At 41.2% G+C, this 19,644-nt stretch overlaps 1 protein-coding gene across 1 annotated transcript; it reads right to left on the reverse strand.

Moving 5' to 3' along the window:
- Nucleotides 1-2,454: 2,454 nt before the first annotated feature.
- Nucleotides 2,455-16,810, reverse strand: LOC142246167 (uncharacterized). Its single transcript, XM_075319198.1, has 4 exons — nt 16,693-16,810; nt 13,601-13,807; nt 8,471-8,628; nt 2,455-3,789 (listed from the first exon to the last, which is right to left on the reverse strand). The coding sequence occupies exons 2-4, from the start codon at nt 13,797-13,799 to the stop codon at nt 3,415-3,417; spliced, it is 732 nt and encodes a 243-aa protein (XP_075175313.1). The 5' UTR covers nt 13,800-13,807; nt 16,693-16,810; the 3' UTR covers nt 2,455-3,414.
- Between the last annotated feature and the right edge of the window lie 2,834 nt (nt 16,811-19,644).

Below are 19,644 nucleotides of genomic sequence, written 5' to 3' on the forward strand. Positions count from 1 at the left end.
CCCCCCATCGAAACTCCAATGACACCTCAGATCGCACCCCCCATCGCAACTCCAATGACACCTCAGATCGCACCTCCCATCGCAACTCCAATGACACCTCAGATCGCACCCCCCATCGCAACTCCAATGACACCTCAGACCGCACCCCCCATCACAACTCCAATTACACCTCAGACCGCAACTCCAATGACACCTCAGATCGCACCCCCCATCGCAACTCCAATGACACCTCAGATCGCACCCCCCATCGCAACTCCAATGACACCTCAGATCGCACCTCCCATCGCAACTCCAATGACACCTCAGATCGCACCCCCATCGCAACTCCAATGACACCTCAGATCGCAACCCCATCGCAACTCCAATGACACCTCAGATCGCACCCCCCATCGCAACTCCAATTACACCTCAGACTGCACCCCCATCGCAACTCCAATGACACCTCAGATCGCAACCCCATTGCAACTCCAATTACACCTCAGACCGCACCCCTATCGCAACTCCAATTACACCTCAGACTGCACCCCCATCGCAACTCCAATTACACCTCAGATCGCACCCCCCATCGCAACTCCAATTACACCTCAGACCGCACCCCCCATCGCAACTCCAATTACACCTCAGACCGCACCCCCATCGCAACTCCAATTACACCTCAGACCACACCCCCATCGCAACTCCAATTACACCTCAGACCGCACCCCCCATCCCAACTCCAATGACACCTCAGATTGCACCCCCCATCGCAACTCCAATGACACCTCAGATTGCACCCCCCATCGCAACTCCAATGACACCTCAGATCGCACCCCCCATCGCAACTCTAATTACACCTCAGATCGCACCCCGCATCAACCGCTCCGACCTCAACCGCTCCGATCAGTGTGATTTGCATAATTGTACTGATTTTCTCGGATAAGAAACAAATGTATTATAAGTGTTGTAACTCAAAATTAGCCAATTTTAAACAAGTAACAAAACAAATGACACAAATACATATATAATGAGTTACAGTGATATGTCACATTTATTAACCATCATATCACAGATTGCATTCGATACCCCATAAATAGTAGAGGACGACATACAACTTCCTTGTATATAATTTAGTTGGTAAACTTAATATACTCTCTCATTAAGAATCAAATGAGCCATAAAGAAGCCGGAATATAATTAACGTAGAGAGTAGAGGAGGCTGAAAAATCAGGAGAAATTTACCAAGACTAGAGTTTGCTACAACAATCTTAAAGGGGTGCTCCAGTATATTTATTCAGCTTTATTTATTTATTAGAATATTTAAAAAAATAAAACATTGAATTTTATCCTTGTATATCTATAATGGCATTGACCTGAACAACTGCATGTAGTAAAAAAAATAAGTTTATTCCCTTACTTTTCAATATGTGGGTGAATCTCCCAGAGAGTAACTGTGGTTTTAATTTATTTTTTCATAAGTTAATAGTACAAAAGAAAATAAGAGGAGTAAAAGGAGATGGAGGTTTCTAGTCTACCGAGCTGCTGCTGTAGTATAGTATTTAATTGTAGCTTTATTATTGTACCAAACTGTTTTTTAATAAAATAGACCAAGAGAAAATAAGGGACTCTTATAATGTATTTTAGGGGAGAGGTTTGCTTCTTTCTCCTCCTGGATTGCTTTATTTTTCAGAATTCAATTGGTGCTTATAAAGTTCTATGGAGAACTGTAACCGCTGTTTCAGAAGACTCTGTCGGCCTCTAGCTCCTCCCCCTCTTCTCTCCATGGAAATTTAAAATCACCAACTGTCATCTATCTCATTAATGGTAAATGTGTCTTCACTGAATACAGATTTTACCATTGTATTGAGGGTGAAATATCAGTCCTGGAGGAGAAAGAAGCAGATTTCTCTGATAAGATATATTACAAAGTTGCTTATTTTCACTTGAAAAATTGATATAAGAAATAAAAATTAAAACAGCAGTTACTCTTTAACCCCTTTACAACCTATGATGTATCTATACATCATTGGTTGTATCTGTTACTTTAATGCCACCTCGCAGGCGAGCCCGCATTATTCCCCACACATCAGCTGAGTTGATCAGCCGACGTGCAGGTAACAGGCACGGGTAGATCTGAGATCCACTCGCGCCTGCTAACCCCTTAGATTGCACTGTCAAATTGTGACAGCAAAATCTAACGAGCTCCAGCGAGGATCACGTCATTCCACGCCACCATATGTGACATGATCATAGGTTGTCAGGGGTCATCAGCTGACCCCTTTCTCTGTAATGACGTGCTCCCTGTGAATACCAGCAGAGCACAGCATTCCTGTTGTATACAGCAGTACTGAAGCATCTCCCTGATCATGAGAAGCAATCACACAGTGAAGGCATAAAATCCCCTAAGGAGACTAGTAAAATCAATTAAAAAGAAGTTTTTAAAAATATGAAAAAAATAAACAAAAACCTAAATGTTCAAATCACCCCCCTTTTGCCCCATTAAAAGTAAAGCAATAAACCCCCCCCCACATATTTGGCATCAACGAGTTCAGAAATACCCGATATATCAAAATATAAAATCAATTAATCTGATTGGTAAACAGCGTAGGGAGAAAAAATAAAAACGCCAGAATTATGGTTTTTTTTTGGTCACCGCAATACTGAATTAAAATGCAATAACCGGCGATCAAAATATTGCATCTATGCAAAAATGCTATAATTAAAAATCAGCCCGAGACGCAAAAAATAAGCCATCACTGAGCCCCAGATTCCAAAAAATAAAAATATTACAGGTCTCCGAAAATGGCGACAAAAGCACAATTAGTTTGTTTTGTTTTTTTTTTTTTGTTTAAAAATCTCTGAATTTATTTCACCATTTAGATAAAAGTAAAAAACTATACATGTTTGGTATCTACGAACTCGTACTGACCTGGGAAATCATAATGTCAGGTCAGATTTACCAAATCGTGAACATGGTAAATTAAAAAAAAAATTAAAAAAAATTGTGCAATTCCGTTTTTTTGCAATATGGTGCAGGAATAATAATGTCATTTAAAAGTACAACTTACCCTGCTAAAAACAAGCCCTCAAATGGCTATATTGATGAAAAAATAAAATAAAAAAAAAGTTAGGGCTCTTGGAAGAAGGAGAAGAAAAAAATAAAATTAAAAATGGAAAATCGTTAGGTGGTGAAGAGGTAAAGAGAGGTACTGAGATATTTAGAATTAATGTGGTTCTCAGGGATCCAGGACAGTGTTGGTATGATGAGATGGCAATGTGTATGTGAATGCCAAAGAAACAGCCAACGTACGTTTCGGATAATTTGGCCATGTCAGACTGAGATACGTTAGTCCCACACGATGAGATGTCCAGGTTTACTTTCTAATAGTTTGGGGCTTATAGGGTCCAGATATAATATCCACCCGAGTGTCTCAGCCGTCAGATGAGGTTTTCCTTTGCTGCCCGGTCTTGTCCTATGATGTTTGCCCCAGAGTCTGGATTCATTGTGAACTTTCCCGGTCGCTCTTGTGTTGATACCCAACCATGTATCCCAGCCACATGCTCCCGCGCCTTTGTACGTAGGGCGGCGATACTGCGGGTGGCTTTGTCTTCTTCTACTTGGCTTGAAACTTCTTTTCTATGGTTCAGGGAGTCCAATACTTTGCCTTTGATAAATTTTGTGTCCTCTGACAGTTTCTTATCTGGTGTTTTATCGGTTTTACAGTTCGATTTATTCCTATCTTCTAAATGGACTTGACAATTCTGCATCCTCATTTGCCTTCTCATCTTCGCTCGCCTATTTTGGAACCAAACCTGGAGGAAGAAAGGAAAGAAATGTGTCACCTATGAAATCTACACTAAAGAGGAAGATGTACCCCCCACATACGGTATAATAAGTAGCAAATTGCACCGTATTGGTGCATGGAAATAGCGTGTACATCAAAACAGAAGCAACGGGATTTTAATCAATGCTGCCCACAATGAATTAGAAAGTGAAAAATATGAGGATATTATGGGAAAAACATCAAACCCTTTCTGGAGTTGAACAAGCGTCTTCTTCAAGCATACCTGAATGTCGAAGCACAAAGTTCCCCTGCTCCAGTAGATTGGCTATAAAGATGACCGGCAAAGAAAGTAAAGGCCTCGGCCTGGCCTGAGATGCAGACAAAGCAAGCAAAAATTGTCCAGCCATTTGGATATAAAGGTTTATCAATATAATATACGAGTATAAAGCTGAGTGTGTATGTATGTGTGTATGAGACAGACAGAGAGAAACAGAGAGAAAAAGACAGGCAGAGAGAAAGAGAGAGAGAAAGAGAAAGAAAGAGAAAGAAAAAGAGAAAGAGAGAAAGAGAGAGAAAGAGAGAGAGAAAGAGAGAGCGCGAGAAAGAGAGAGAGAGAGAGAAAGAGAGAGCGAGAAAGAGGAAGAGAAAAAGAGAAAGAAAAAAAGAGAAAGAAAAAAAGAAAAAGAATGAGAGAGAACGAAAGAAAAAGAGAAAAAGAAACAAAAAGAGAAAGAAAGAGAGAAAGAAAGAGAAAGAAAGAGAAAGAGAGAGAGAAAGAGAAAAATAGAGAAAAAGAGAAAAAGAGTGAAAGAGTGAAAGAGTGAAAGAGAGAGAAAGAAAAAGAGAGAAAAAGAGAGATAAATCGAGAGAGAGAGAGAGAGAAAGAGAGAGAAAGAGAAAGAAAGAGAGAAAGAAAGAGGGAGAAACAGAGAGAGAAAAAGATAAAGAGAAAGAAAGAGAAAGAGAGAAAGAGAAAGAAAAAAAGAGAGAAAGATAGACAGAAAGAGAGAAAGAGGGAAAAAGAGAAAGAGAGAGAAAGAAAGAAAGAAAGAGAAAGAGAGAGAAAGATAAACAGAAGGGGAGAGAGAGAGACAGTGACAGAGAAGGAGAGATAAAGAGACGGTCACTATCCCGGGCAACTTCAGGTACTACAGCTAGTTTATTATTAAAATGTTCCAGATACATTCAAACTATTGCATTAAGGCAAAATCCAATGCGTTTAGAAACATGCTATATCCGAAACGCTTCAGTTTTGACCTTGATGCAATATTTTTAATGTAAATGGAAACTTTTAATCTTTACAAGTAAATTTACTGTTTTATATCCAAATGGATATGCCTGAAAGAGCTTATCCAGCTCACAAGCACTTAGCATTTTTAGAAAACACTCTACTTTTTCCACTTTTTTACCCCAAATGAACAGTGCTAATTTAATTAAAAAAAAATAAAAAAATCCGCAAGTCCAATTTGGTGTGTCAGAGTGGTCTCACACGCTCCAATATCCTATGAAAATTCTAACACCCAACAAATTAATTCTTCATATAGGTATATTTTTATTCAATAAAGGGAAAAAATACAACCGGGGAAGTATATATGCAAAAATATAGTTGAGGAGAAAGATGAATGCAAGGGAGAGAATTAGAGAAGAAATCTTAACTAAAATCAAAATGCTGTTAACATTGAAGGGTAATGGAGGGAAGAGATAAATAGGACAAAGTATAACTAAAAATAAACACAACAAAACAAAGGAGTGTATGAATACAGTATGTGGTCAAGAATTGACCAATGTATACACAGTAAACCTAGTTTCAATTGAACTCGAAAATGAGTGTGATTAACATCTATTAAATGGAGTTACCTGCTGCTTGAGAGAAGAGACTGACAGATAAATGTCTAACGTAAAGGTGGTAAGACAAAGGAGTTGCTAATTTCTTGTGCTCTTATTGTACCCCACCTGTGACCGCAGATAAACTCACCTCAGGTGACCTCAGTGACTTCACTTCAGGTGAACTGAGTTCAATCAGACCTACATCTCCTGGCTCAAAAATGCTTTTTGGAAAGAGATACAGATTTGGTGCTGAAATTTATACACCATATTCCTGCACCTAATCTCCATCTTCTGGGGGGGAAACTGCAATACGGTTTTGATGCGGTATCAATGCAATTTTCTTGCCTGGAGATGCAGATATGGTACAGGAATTTCGTGTATAAATTCTAGCACCAAATCTGCATTTCTTGGCAAAAAAACCCTCACAAAAATGGTTTTGACATCTATACTGCATCGCATTTAGATGTGGGGTTTTTTTGCCAGAAGATGCAGGTTTGGTGCAGGAATATGGTGTATAAATTTCAGCACCAAATCTGAATCTCTTGGCAAAAAACCCTGCCGTTTTCTGCCATGAAATGCAGATCTGATTAAACTCAGTTCACCTGAGGTAAGGTCACTGAGTTCAATGAGTTCACCTGAGGTGAGTTTTCCTGCGACCACAGGTGGGGCACCGTGGGAACCTCAAGCTGTGACCGCACATAAATTCTGTGACATTACCGCTCACAGCTGCGGCTCACTCAGTCTCTGCCTGCAGCTGCAGCAGGCAGTCATGTTCTGTGTTCACGCCCTGTGACCTCAGGATGTAACAGAGCCAGGATCATCATCGGACCTTATGTGGATTACATCGGACCTGGGTGTTTTGGGGGTTAATAAAGGAGTGAAATAGGCTGTTTTTTTTTGTATTCTATTTAAAATAAAGGATTTTTTTCAGTGTTTGAGTTTATTTCTATTCACTTACAGGATTAGTAATGGGGGGGGTCTCATAGACCCTACCTATTACTAATCTAGGGCTTAGTGGCAGCTATGTGCTGTCAATAACCCCTTATATTACCCTGATTGCCACCGCACCATGCAATTGGTATGAGCCAAATAAAGTACTGGGGTTGAATTCTGGTCAGCTGCAGGCTGCCATTTTTAGCCTCAGAAGGGGGGGGCAATAACCATGGGTCTCCCCAGCCTGAGAATACCAGCCTCCATCTGTAGGCTTTATCTTGGCTGGGTATCAAAACAGGGAGAACCGCACAACATTTTTTAAAAATTATTTTCTTTAAATAATTTAAAAAAAAAAAAAAACCCACAGATTTCCTCTTATTCTGATACACAGCCAAGATAAGCACACTGCTGGGGGCTGCAGCCTGTAGTCATATGCTTCATTTGCGCTAGGTATCACAATAAGGGGCGACCCTACGCCAATTTTTTATTTACTTATTTACTTTTACACACTATAGGAACGCAGACAACGTGTGTGATTCCAACCAATCACAGATGCTGTCACACAGGGTGAGGGCGCAGTCTGACAGCAACCAGACACACCAGGACTGCCAGTGGGCAGGGCAAGCAGTGAATATGTATGAGGGTTAATGAGCAGACCTAGAAGCAGTAGTCCAGCCACAGGGAAGGTCGGTAAGTGTAACGTTCCTGCTCTAACGCCCATAGTCCTTTCTTACCACCATTTCGGGTCCAGATAGACTTATATAGGGTTCGGTGTCCAGGCAGAGGTTCGGGTTCAAGTCCAGACCCGAACCCAAACATCTGCGGATACTCCCATCTCTAATCTTCACCTAAGTCCGTTGAAGGTAGCAGTATGCACTGAAAATGACTACTTTTTTGTATATACAGTATAATTGATCCACCTTATTTTTGCACTTTATTGGATAAAAATCTTTTGACTTGAAGAATACATTTCAATTTATACAGTGAAAATTAAACCATGCTCCTTCTTTCAATGCGCGGCACTAATTCTGCGTTCATGTATCAGATCTCGTCCTATGCAGCAGATGGAGCTGTGGCGGTAAGACCAGCGAGTCACGCGTTTCCTTCTCCGTACACAGTTTTGCACTATGGCGCGCTCCTTTCAAATTTATTCGCAATCATTTGTGCAATAATGTGTGATTTTTACCATAATTGTTTTTGCTCTTCACGCAACCGCCGGCTTCCTTCTCCCCACCTTTGGACCAAATGAGCAATCAACAGGAAGTGAGTGGCAGCCGCAGCGTCACTTCCTGTTGACTAACACATTTGGTCCAAAGGCGGTTAGAGAGAAACCGGATGTGATTGGATGAATAGCTCGTGTGATGTCACAATGTCACGTGAGCACCAAACCGTGATTACCGACAGCACTGGAATGGCGCCAGAACGGGAGGTGAGTACAGGGTCTTATATTTTAATTGGTGGGAAACAAGTGGAATCAGAAGGCATTGTTCTAGCAGTGGAAAACCCCTTTAAGGAGCATTGCATGGCTTATAAGCCTCCCTACACCAACTTGGCACCCTCCACAAGGAAAAACATTAACCCTTAGATTATTATATATGTTCTACTTTGATAGACATGGCCCTAGCTAACCTTTTTTGAGATGTCTTGTAGCTATCATCAATGCAGATGTTCATCCCAGTAATACAAAACATAATATTTACTTCTCGAAAGAGCGCTGCTTTCATCCATGGGTCGTGTCTGGTATTGCACCCTAATCCCAGACAAGTGAATACTGCTGCAATACCAGACATAGCCATGGACAAGAGTGGAGCTGTTTCTACAATGAGTGTGGGGAGAAGCGCACACTCCTATCTCGACGACAGCTGACATGGTCGCCTTTCGCAGAATGATCACCATACTTTCCCAGACTCCTGAATGGTAAATCTAGCAACAGTACATCCCCACATCACCTGCACTCTAGTCTCCAGAAGGTCCAGTCTCAGCGCCAGCGCCTCTCTGATGAAGATGTCTGGGTAATAGTTGGTCTGGAACACTTTTTCCAATTCTTCAAGCTGCCAGCTGCTGTAATTAGCTCGGGACCTCCTCTGCTTTATACGATGGCTTCTGTCTAATGGGGGGAAATATAAAGACGGAAGATGAAGACCCCCAAACAGATGAGAAGATCAAGTCATAATGAATGAAGACTATACAATCCTCATCAGTGGTGTCTCTATGTATGGTCCTACGGTCATTCGGGTCCATACGGGCGCCATTATGCTGGCAGCTAGAAAAGAATTGAGAATGAGAGCGAGAGAACTAGTCACTAATTTAAATTGTGTTATATGGGGCTGGTAGCTCCTCGGGGGCGGGCCCATAAAGAATGTTAAGAGTTAAAGGGAATCTGTCAGCAGGTTTTTGCTATGTAATCTGAGAGCAGCATGATGTAGGGGCAGAGACCCTGATTCCAGTGATGTGTCACTTACTGGGCTACTTGATACAGGTTTTATACAATCTATGTTTTATCTGCTGAGCTCTGTATAACTAAACCCACACCACTGATTGTCAGCAGTGTACACTGCATAGACAGAAAGCTGCCAATCAGTACTGGGGGGCGGGGTTATACAGAGGTCATGAATATGGAGGACTACCTGGCAGCAAGTTTACTAGTCCTCTAATGATATAATCTTATAGATTAGTGATTTTATCAAAACTACAGCAAGCAGCCCTGTAAGGGGTACTTCACACACAGCGAGATCGCTGCTGAGATCGCTGCTGAGTCACGGTTTTTGTGACCTCATTAGCGATCTCGCTGTGTGTGACACTGAGCAGCGATCTGGCCCCTGCTGTGAGATCGCTGCTCGTTACACACAGCCCTGGTTCATTTTTTTATTGTTGCTCTCCCGCTGATAAGCACACATCGCTGTGTGTGACAGCGAGAGAGCAACAATCCTGAATGTGCAGGGAGCAGGAGCCGGCGTCTGACAGCCTGCGGTAAGCTGTAACCAAGACAAACATCGGGTAACCAAGGTGGTTACCCGATATTTACCTTCGTTGCCAGCCTCTGCAGCTCTCACGCTGTCAGCGCCGGCTCCTGCTCCCTGCACATGTAGCACAGCGACGCATGTCGTTATGATTGCTGCTGCGTGGCTGTGTTTGACAGCTAAGCAGCGATCATAACAGCGACTTACAAGGTCGCTGCTACGTCACAGAAAATGGTGACATAACAGCGACGTCGTTGTTGCTGTCGCTATGTGTGAACCCAGCTTAACTGACATCATTGGAATCAGGGTCTCTGTTTCTGCATTATGCGGCTCTCAGATTAGGTGCCAAAAACCTGGTGATGGATTTTCTTTCAAATCTACCAGCAAACAAAGCTTAGAGTTGTTAGTCCAGCAGTCTGGGTGATTTTGCACATCCATTTTTTAGGTTAGTATAAGCGAGTCTTTCATTTATACCGTCTGGATGTGACTCTCTGCATAGTATTAGACATTTCCAGCAATTAATAATTAATGCCAATAATCTCATCCGCACGAAGCCGGGGAGTAATAAGTCACATGACGTTTGAAGAACTTGACTTATAAGAAAATTCCTCGAAATATTTGTAGTCATTGTGTAAACCAGATCAGGAAACGTCATCCTATATCAACAGTTACCACGGGCGGAGGGAAACTACTACTACCAGACAATCTACAATACAAGAAAAGAATTACAACATCGGAGTCTGTGCTCCTTGAACGTCACTTATGAAAAAGTGAAGAAACTAATCATTGTGCCTCAGTGGCATAACCAGAGTGGATGAATGTGCTTACACATAACATTCTGGCCACCTGCAGCCACCACTAGAGGGAGCACTGGAGCTTACTGCATACCTAGTGCAGATAGCTCCCTCTAGTGGTGGCTGCATTTTCATTTCCCTTGATTATTTTTCATTTTTGAATTTTTGTTTTTTTCCTTCTTTTGTTTCAAGAGACACACCTTATTTTTTGGGGGACAGAAAGCACTATATCTGTGTGAACCAAGCTGTAGTCATATGAAGGCTTGATTTTGTTTGTTGGGACGTGTTGTAGTTTTGAGTTCCACCATCTATTTGAGCATATAATATGCTGAAAAGTGGGATAAAAGTGTGGTGAAGAAAAAAAAGAAATACAATTCTGCCATTGTTTTATTCCTGGTGCTAATCGTTCAGATCAGTAAATTTACAGGGATACCAAACTTAGTTTTATTATTGTTAATTAATAAATAATATTTCTAAAGCCATGATATTTTTAATGATAAATAGTATTAAAATAATAATTTTATGACTAAAATATCATATCTTAAGATATTATATTATTTTGGAATTAAAACGAGGGGGATTATTCTAACTTACTTATTTTGTAAATAATAAATCATATTATAAATAATTAAATGATAATCCTCATAATTCCAAAATAAAAATAGAGTAATATTATTAATTATTATTAATATTTCTCAAGATATATTTTTTAGTATTTATATTAATACTAGCTGTAGTACCCGGGAGTTGCCCGGGATAGTAACTGTCTCTCTGTCTCTCTCCCAGCCTCTGTCTATGTGTCGCTGTCTGTCTGTCTCTCTGTCTGTCTCTTTCCTTGTCTGTCTGTGTCTATGTCTCTGTCTGACTATTTCTATCTCTGCCTGTACTTGTATCAGTCTGTCTCTTTGCCCCCCCTCGTCTGTCTCTTTGCCCCCCTCGTCTGTCTCTTTGCCCCCCCCTCGTCTGTCTCTTTGCCCCCCCTCGTCTGTCTCTTTGCTCCCCCTCGTCTGTCTCTTTGCCCCCCCTCGTCTGTCTCTTTGCCCCCTCCTCGTCTGTCTCTTTGCCCCCTCCTCGTCTGTCTCTTTGCCCCCTCCTCGTCTGTCTCTTTGCCCCCCCCTCGTCTGTCTCTTTGCCCCCCCCTCGTCTGTCTCTTTGCCCCCCCCTCGTCTGTCTCTTTGCCCCCCCTCGTCTGTCTCTTTGCCCCCCCTCGTCTGTCTCTTTGCCCCCCCTCGTCTGTCTCTTTGCCCCCCCCTCGTCTGTCTCTTTGCCCCCCCTCGTCTGTCTCTTTGCCCCCCCCTCGTCTGTCTCTTTGCCCCCCCCTCGTCTGTCTCTTTGCCCCCCCCTCGTCTGTCTCTTTGCCCCCCCTCGTCTGTCTCTTTGCTCCCCCTCGTCTGTCTCTTTGCCCCCCCTCGTCTGTCTCTTTGCTCCCCCTCGTCTGTCTCTTTGCCCCCCCCTCGTCTGTCTCTTTGCCCCCCCTCGTCTGTCTCTTTGCCCCCCCTCGTCTGTCTCTTTGCTCCCCCTCGTCTGTCTCTTTGCCCCCCCCTCGTCTGTCTCTTTGCCCCCCCTCGTCTGTCTCTTTGCCCCCCCTCGTCTGTCTCTTTGCCCCCCCCTCATCTGTCTCTTTGCCCCCCCCTCGTCTGTCTCTTTGCCCCCCCCTCGTCTGTCTCTTTGCCCCCCCTCGTCTGTCTCTTTGCCCCCCTCGTCTGTCTCTTTGCCCCCCCTCGTCTGTCTCTTTGCCCCCCCTCGTCTGTCTCTTTGCCCCCCCCTCATCTGTCTCTTTGCTCCCCCTCGTCTGTCTCTTTGCCCCCCCTCGTCTGTCTCTTTGCTCCCCCTCGTCTGTCTCTTTGCCCCCCCTCGTCTGTCTCTTTGCTCCCCCTCGTCTGTCTCTTTGCAGGTCTGTCTCTTTCCCCATCTGTCTCTGTCTCTGTCTGTCTTTTTCTGTCTCTCTATCCATCTCTCCACCGACATCATATTACCTCACACATAAGCTTCAACTAACAGTGTATCTGTTCCTATAGCAACCACTGACAGTTGCTATTAATAACCTGTAGCTCCCACCTCCATTCAGATTAATGGCGGCAGGATTTTAGAGAGTAACTGTAAAGCACGGGGTTACATTTTTCTGTCAAAACATAGTCTACAATGCTCCCTGGGTCACATGAGGCGTCTGTGCAACATTTCGTGATTGTAAATGCGATGGTGCGGATTCCTTTAGCGGACACACACACACACACACACACACACACATATACATACACTCACACACACACACACACACACACACATACCTTTATATATTAGATAAGTATATAAGTTAGAATAAGCCCCCTCTTCACAATTCCAAAATAATTATTATTAATATAAATACTTAAAAAAAATATATTTAGAAATATTTATCTTTTTTTATTTTTATTTTGGAATTGTGAAGAGGGGGATTATTGTAACTTTTATACTTATTTTATACATAATAATTATTATTAAATTATTTATAAAAAATAAGTATAAGTTAGATTGATCCCACTCTTCACAATTCCAAAATAATAAATTTTATTTTTTTTATTTTTATTTTGGAAATGTGAAGAGGGGGATTATTCTAACTTTTATATTTATTTTATAAATATTTTTTTTAATCCTCATTTTCAGTCCCCTTAGAGGATCTTAACTTTGTATAAGATGGTCGGCACTCGCCAGTGTGGAGCGCAGGGGGACTTTACATCACTACAGAAAATTGCTATTAGAAAAATATAGCCAAAGCTGTAAAATATAATGAAATAAGAAATCACCCAGAATCTTAGACCTTTTTTTAACTAAAAAGTACTAAATATGTCAACAGGTTTTTGCTATGAAATTTGAGAGCATAATGATGTAGGGACAGAGAGCCTGATTCCAGGTATGTGTCACTTAGTGGGCAGATTGTTGCCGTTTCTGTAGGATGAGTGTTTTATCAGCACGAGATTATCAATGTAGGACTAGGTGTCTCATGCCTACTAGTCGTCCTGCTCTGTGTAACTCCACCCCCACCACTGATTGTCAGCTGTCAATGCAAAGTGTACACAGAAAGCGGTCAATCAGTGGTGTGGCCTGGGTTATACACAGTGAGCTGCCAATCAGTGGTGGTGTAGGCAGAGTTATATACAGTGTACACAGAAAGTTGCCAATCCGTGGTGTGGAAGGGTTATACACACAATCAAAATTATAGCAAGCAGTTCAATAAGTGACACATCGCTGGAATCAGGGTCTCAGCCCCTACATCAAGCTGCTCTTGGATTACATTGGGGAAAAGTGGTAACTTTTGCTCAGATACATTTGCTGCACATTTAATTACCTGGCAAAGGACAATGTCTTGTGTGGTACGGGAACAGTATGGCATCCTTATGTGTTCCAGAATGGCTGCAGGGCTGGAACAGCTGAAATCCAAAAATCGGAGATGGGAAGAAGATGCTGGAAAACCTGTTGGGCAAGACATGGTTGTAGATGTGCGCAGCCAGCGGCTGAGCAGTGTTTTGGTGACCGGGACCAAACATTTTCAAGCCTAAGGAGAAGGATGATGATAATAAAAAAAAATGTCTAAAATGCAAACACTACAGAATTGACAAAGAAAACAATGGAAAAAGTACAACAGTTTATTTAAAGGGGTTGTCCAGAATTTGCAAAAAACATGACCGCGGTCTCCAAACATGTCCATCATGCATTACCACACAGATTTTGTACAGACGTGGCACCTTTTATTGTGCAAAATGGTCACTTCACGTAATCTCGGACAAATCCTTTAAATTTGATATTGAATGTCTGACGGGTTCTGGAGTTCAAAACGTCTCAACGGTCTCAAATGATGAATGACTGAAGACTGACGGTAAAAATGGCCGCACGGACCGTACACCAAGGACAACGCTACTATTATCATATGGACCCAGGCACAAAAGGGGGATTATTATTATTATATGTATTATATGGAGCCAGGCACAAAGGGGGGATTATCATCATATGGAGCCAGGCACGAAGGGGGGATTATCATCATATGGAGCCAGGCACGAAGGGGGGATTATCATCATATGGAGCCAGGCACAAAGGGGGGATTATCATCATATGGAGCCAGGCACAAAGGGGGGATTATCATCATATGGAGCCAGGCAGGAAGGGGGGATTATCATCATATGGAGCTAGGCACGAAGGGGGGATTATCATCATATGGAGCCAGGCACGAAGGGGGGATTATCATCATATGGAGCTAGGCACGAAGGGGGGATTATCATCATATGGAGCCAGGCACCAAGGGGGGATTATCATCATATGGAGCCAGGCACAAAGGGGGGATTATCATCATATGGAGCCAGGCAGGAAGGGGGGATTATCATCATATGGAGCCAGGCAGGAAGGGGGGATTATCATCATATGGAGCCAGGCACAAAGGGGGGATTATCATCATATGGAGCCAGGCACAAAGGGGGGATTATCATCATATGGAGCCAGGCACAAAGGGGGGATTATTATCATATGGAGCCAGGCAAGAAGGAGGGATTATTATCATATGGAGCCAGGCAAGAAGGGGGGATTATTATCATATGGAGCCAGGCACGAAGGGGGGATTATTATCATACGGAGCCAGGCACAAAGGGGTATTTTTGTGTACTCACCTTAAAATCTCTGAGTCTTGAGGGGGAATTATTAACATATGGAGCCAAGCACAAAGGGGGGATTATGATTATATGGTGCCAGGCACAAAGGGGGGATTATTATCATATGGAGCCAGACATATTGTCATATGGTGCCAGGCACAAAAGGGGGGATTATTATCATATGGTGCCAGGCACAAAAGGGGGGATTATTATCATATGGAGCCAGGCACAAAGGGGTATTTTTGTGTACTCACCGTAAAATCTCTGAGTCTTGAGGGGGGATTATCATATGGAGCCAAGCACAAAAGGGGGATTATTTTCATATGGTGCCAGGCACAAAAGGGGGATTATTTTCATATGGAGCCAGGCACAAAAGGGGGATTATTATCATATGGGGCCAGGCACTAAAGGGGGATTATTACCATATGGAGCCAGGCACAAAAGGGGGATTATTATCATATGGAGCCAGGCACAAAGGGGGGATTATCATCATATGGAGCCAGGCACAAAAGGGGGATTATTATCATATGGAGCCAGGCACAAAGGGGGGATTATCATCATATGGCGCCAGGCACAAAGGGGGGATTATTATCATATGGAGCCAAGCACAAAGGGGGGGGATTATGATTATATGGTGCCAGGCACAAAGGGGGGATTATTATCATATGGTGCCAGGCACAAAAGAGGGATTATTGTCATATGGAGCCAGGCACAAAAGGGGGATTATTTTGATATGTATTATATGGAGCGACGCACAAAGGGGGGATTATCATATGGAGCCAGGCACAAAGGGGGGATTATTATCATATGGAGCCAGGCACAAAGGGGGGATTATGATTCTATGGTGCCAGGCACAAAAGGGGGATTATTGTCATATGGAGCCAGACATATTGTCATATGGTGCCAGGGACAAAAGGGGGATTATTATCATATGGAGCCAGGCACAAAAGGGGGATTATTATCATATGGAGCCAGGCACTAAAGGGGGATTATTATCATATGGAGCCAGGCACAAAAGGGGGATTATTGTCATATGGAGCCAGGCACAAAAGGGGGATTATCATCATATGGAGTCTGTCACAAAAGGGGGATTATTATTATATGGAGCCAGGCACGAAGGGGGAATTATTATTATTATATAACGGCATAAAAGGGACATTTACTAATACATAGACAGAGGGGGATTTATTATTATTATTTAGGGGTACAAAGGGGGCATTTATTAATATATGGAGGCATAAAGAGGATAATCTCTTATGTGGTGGTACAAACATTTAGAGACTGTATTATTATATTCACATACAACGGGCTGATTAATAATATACTGAGGCACAAAAGTGCATTACTAATATATTGAGAGGCTGCGCTTTAATATATTTAGACACAAGATAGATATATATTTTTTTAAGTGTATGTTTACTATTTTTTTCTTTTTGGGGGGGAGGACTTATATAGACCAAGAGACCAGTGGGGTTATCCGAGCAGCGCGCTGATCAGGAGGGGCAGAGCAGTCCATACATTTCCCCTAGGCCTCTGGTTATACCCTTGGAAGTAAAGTGTGAACAGCGCCTTACAGAGCTATTCTCGGAAGCTTCTGCTGCGAGAGGAACCTATAATCGTGCCATATAGCAGTAGACTCTATAGGTATTTAGAATACAGAAGTTTGGGGACAGAATGGATTATGTGGCACAAAACAAAATCTAAATCATAGTCACAAGATTGTGACCTCCGGCAGTGTCTGCTCAATGTGAGGAGGGTCCTCTGCCGCCACTGAAACACTTCTTGGAAAACATTCACTCACCTGATTGAGGTCTTGTTGGACTCGGGATTGAAGGATTCTTCCAATCTGTTTGCAGCCTGAATCCTCCCCAGATTAGGTGACTACACGGCAACAAATTCCACCCATCCTCCCGCTCTACAGAGAGTCATCTTTAGCCGGAGAGCCCTAGAGGATGGCACCGGACGGGCACCTGAGGCAGGTGTGAACGCAGGCAGCAGCGCAATACCTGGACTATTCCTTCCAGGAAACCGCTTCTCCTCAGTCATTCGCTGGCAAGAGAGGAACTATTTCTCAAAAACTTGAAAGAGGCTCTTCACTCAATTAGAGGGAAGTGTGATTGAGAAGCCAGATTAAATTACTAAGTAAATATTCATCCTTAATGCATCTACAGCACTGACCCAGAAACAAGCTGTCACTGGGTAGGGGAGCTCAGCAGTGACGATCCGTCCCGCCGTCTGCAGCACATCCACAAACGCTATTTACTATGTGCAACTAAATAAAAAAAAAAATATATAGCACATGTAAAATAAATATAAAATAACATATGTAAATATACATATATAAATATACATACAGTCATATGAAAAAGTTTGGGCACCCCTATTAATGTTACCCTTTTTTCTTTATAACAATTTGGGTTTTTGCTATTTCAGTTTCATATATTGAATAACTGATGGACTGAGTAATATTTCTGGATTGAAATGAGGTTTATTGTACTAACAGAAAATGTGCAATCCGCAATTAAACAAAATTTGACCAGTGCAAAAGTATGGGCACCTCAACATAAAAGGGACATTAATATTTTATAGATCCTCCTTTTGCAAAAATCACAGCCTCTAGTCGCTTCCTGTAGCTTTTAATGAGTTCCTGGATCCTGGATGAAGGTATATTTGACCATTCCTGTTTACAAAACAATTCCAGTTCAGTTAAGTTTGATGGTCGCCGAGCATGGACAGCCGCTTCAAATCATCCCACAGATTTTCAATGATATTCAGGTCTGGGGACTGGGATGGCCATTCCAGAACATTGTAATTGTTCCTCTGCATGAATGCCTGAGTAGATTTGGAGCGGTGTTTTGGATCATTGTCTTGCTGAAATATCCATCCCCTGCGTAACTTCAACTTCGTCACTGATTTTTGCACATTATTGTCAAGAATCTGCTGATACTGAGTTGAATCCATGCGACCCTCAACTTTAATTAGATTCCCGGTGCCAGCATTGGCCACACAGCCCCAAAGCATGATGGAACCTCCACCAAATTTTACTGTGGGTAGCAAGTGCTTTTCTTGGAATGCCGTGTTTTTTTGCCTCCATACATAACGCCTTTTTGTATGACCAAACAACTCAATCTTTGTTTCATCAGTCCACAGGACCTTCTTCCAAAATGTAACTGGCTTGCCCAAATGTGCTTTTGCATACCTCAGGCGACTCTGTTTGTGGATTGCTTGCAGAAACGGCTTCTTTCGCATCACTCTCCCATACAGCTTCTCCTTGTTCAATGTGCGCTGTATTGTTGACCGATGCACATTGACACCATCTGCAGCAAGATGATGCTGCAGGTCTTTGGAGGTGGTCTTTGGATTGTCCTTGACTGTTCTCACCATTCTTCTTCTCTGCCTTTGATATTTTTCTTGGCCTGCCACTTCTGGGCTTAACAAGAACTGTACCTGTGTTCTTCCATTTCTTTACTATGTTCCTCACAGTGGAAACTGACAGTTTAAATCTCTGAGACAACTTTTTGTATCCTTCCCCTGAACAACTATGTTCAATAATCTTTGTTTTCAGATCATTTGAGAGTTGTTTTGAGGAGCCCATGTTGCCACTCTTCATAGGAGATTCAAATAGGAGAACTACTTGCAAGTGGCCACCTTAAATACCTTTTCTTATGATTGGATACACCTGCCTATGAGGTTCAAAGCTCAATGAGGTTACAAAACCAATTCAGTGCTTTAGTAAGTCAGTAATAAGTAGTTAGGAGTGTTCAAGTCAAGAAATTGATAAGGGTGCCCATAGTTTTGCATCGGTCAAATTTTGTTTAAATGCGGATTGCACATTTTCGGTTAGTACAATAAACCTCATTTCAATCCAGAAATATTACTCAGTCCATCAGTTATAAGATATATGAAACTGAAATAGCTGCTGCAAAAACCCAAATTGTTAGAAAGAAAAAAGGTTAACATTAATAGGGGTGCCCAAACTTTTTCATATGACCAATATATATTATATATATATATATATATATATATATATATATATATATACACACACACACACACACACACACACACACGGAGAGAGAGAGATATGTATCTTATTTTATATATTATATATATGTATATTATAGAAATATATATTATACTATGATATGTACTTTATTTTATATATTGTGTATATATATTTTATATATCATTTATTTGATATGTATTTTATTTTTATTATATATATATACATATATATATATATATATATAGAGAGAGAGAGAGATGTATTTTATTTTATATATTATATATATTTTATTTTATATATAATATATAACAAATATATATATATATATATATATATTTGTTATGTATAAAATACATCTCTCTCGCTCTATCTATATATATATATATATATATATATATATATATATATATATATATATATATAGAGAGAGAGAGATAGATAGATAGAGAGGGAGAGAGATGTATTTTATACATAAATATATATATATATTTGTTATATATTATATATAAAATAAAATATATATAATATATAAAATAATATACATCTCTCTCTATATATATATATATACATATATATATATATATATATATAATAAAAATAAAATACATATCAAATAAATGATATATAATATAATATATATATATAATATATAAAATAAAGTACATATCAAATAAAGTATAATATATATTTCTATAATATATAAAATTATATGTAAAATTATGTATTATATATCAAATAAAAAATATA

This window comes from Anomaloglossus baeobatrachus, chromosome 7 (assembly GCF_048569485.1).
Source record: "Anomaloglossus baeobatrachus isolate aAnoBae1 chromosome 7, aAnoBae1.hap1, whole genome shotgun sequence".
Lineage (NCBI taxonomy): Eukaryota > Metazoa > Chordata > Amphibia > Anura > Aromobatidae > Anomaloglossus > Anomaloglossus baeobatrachus.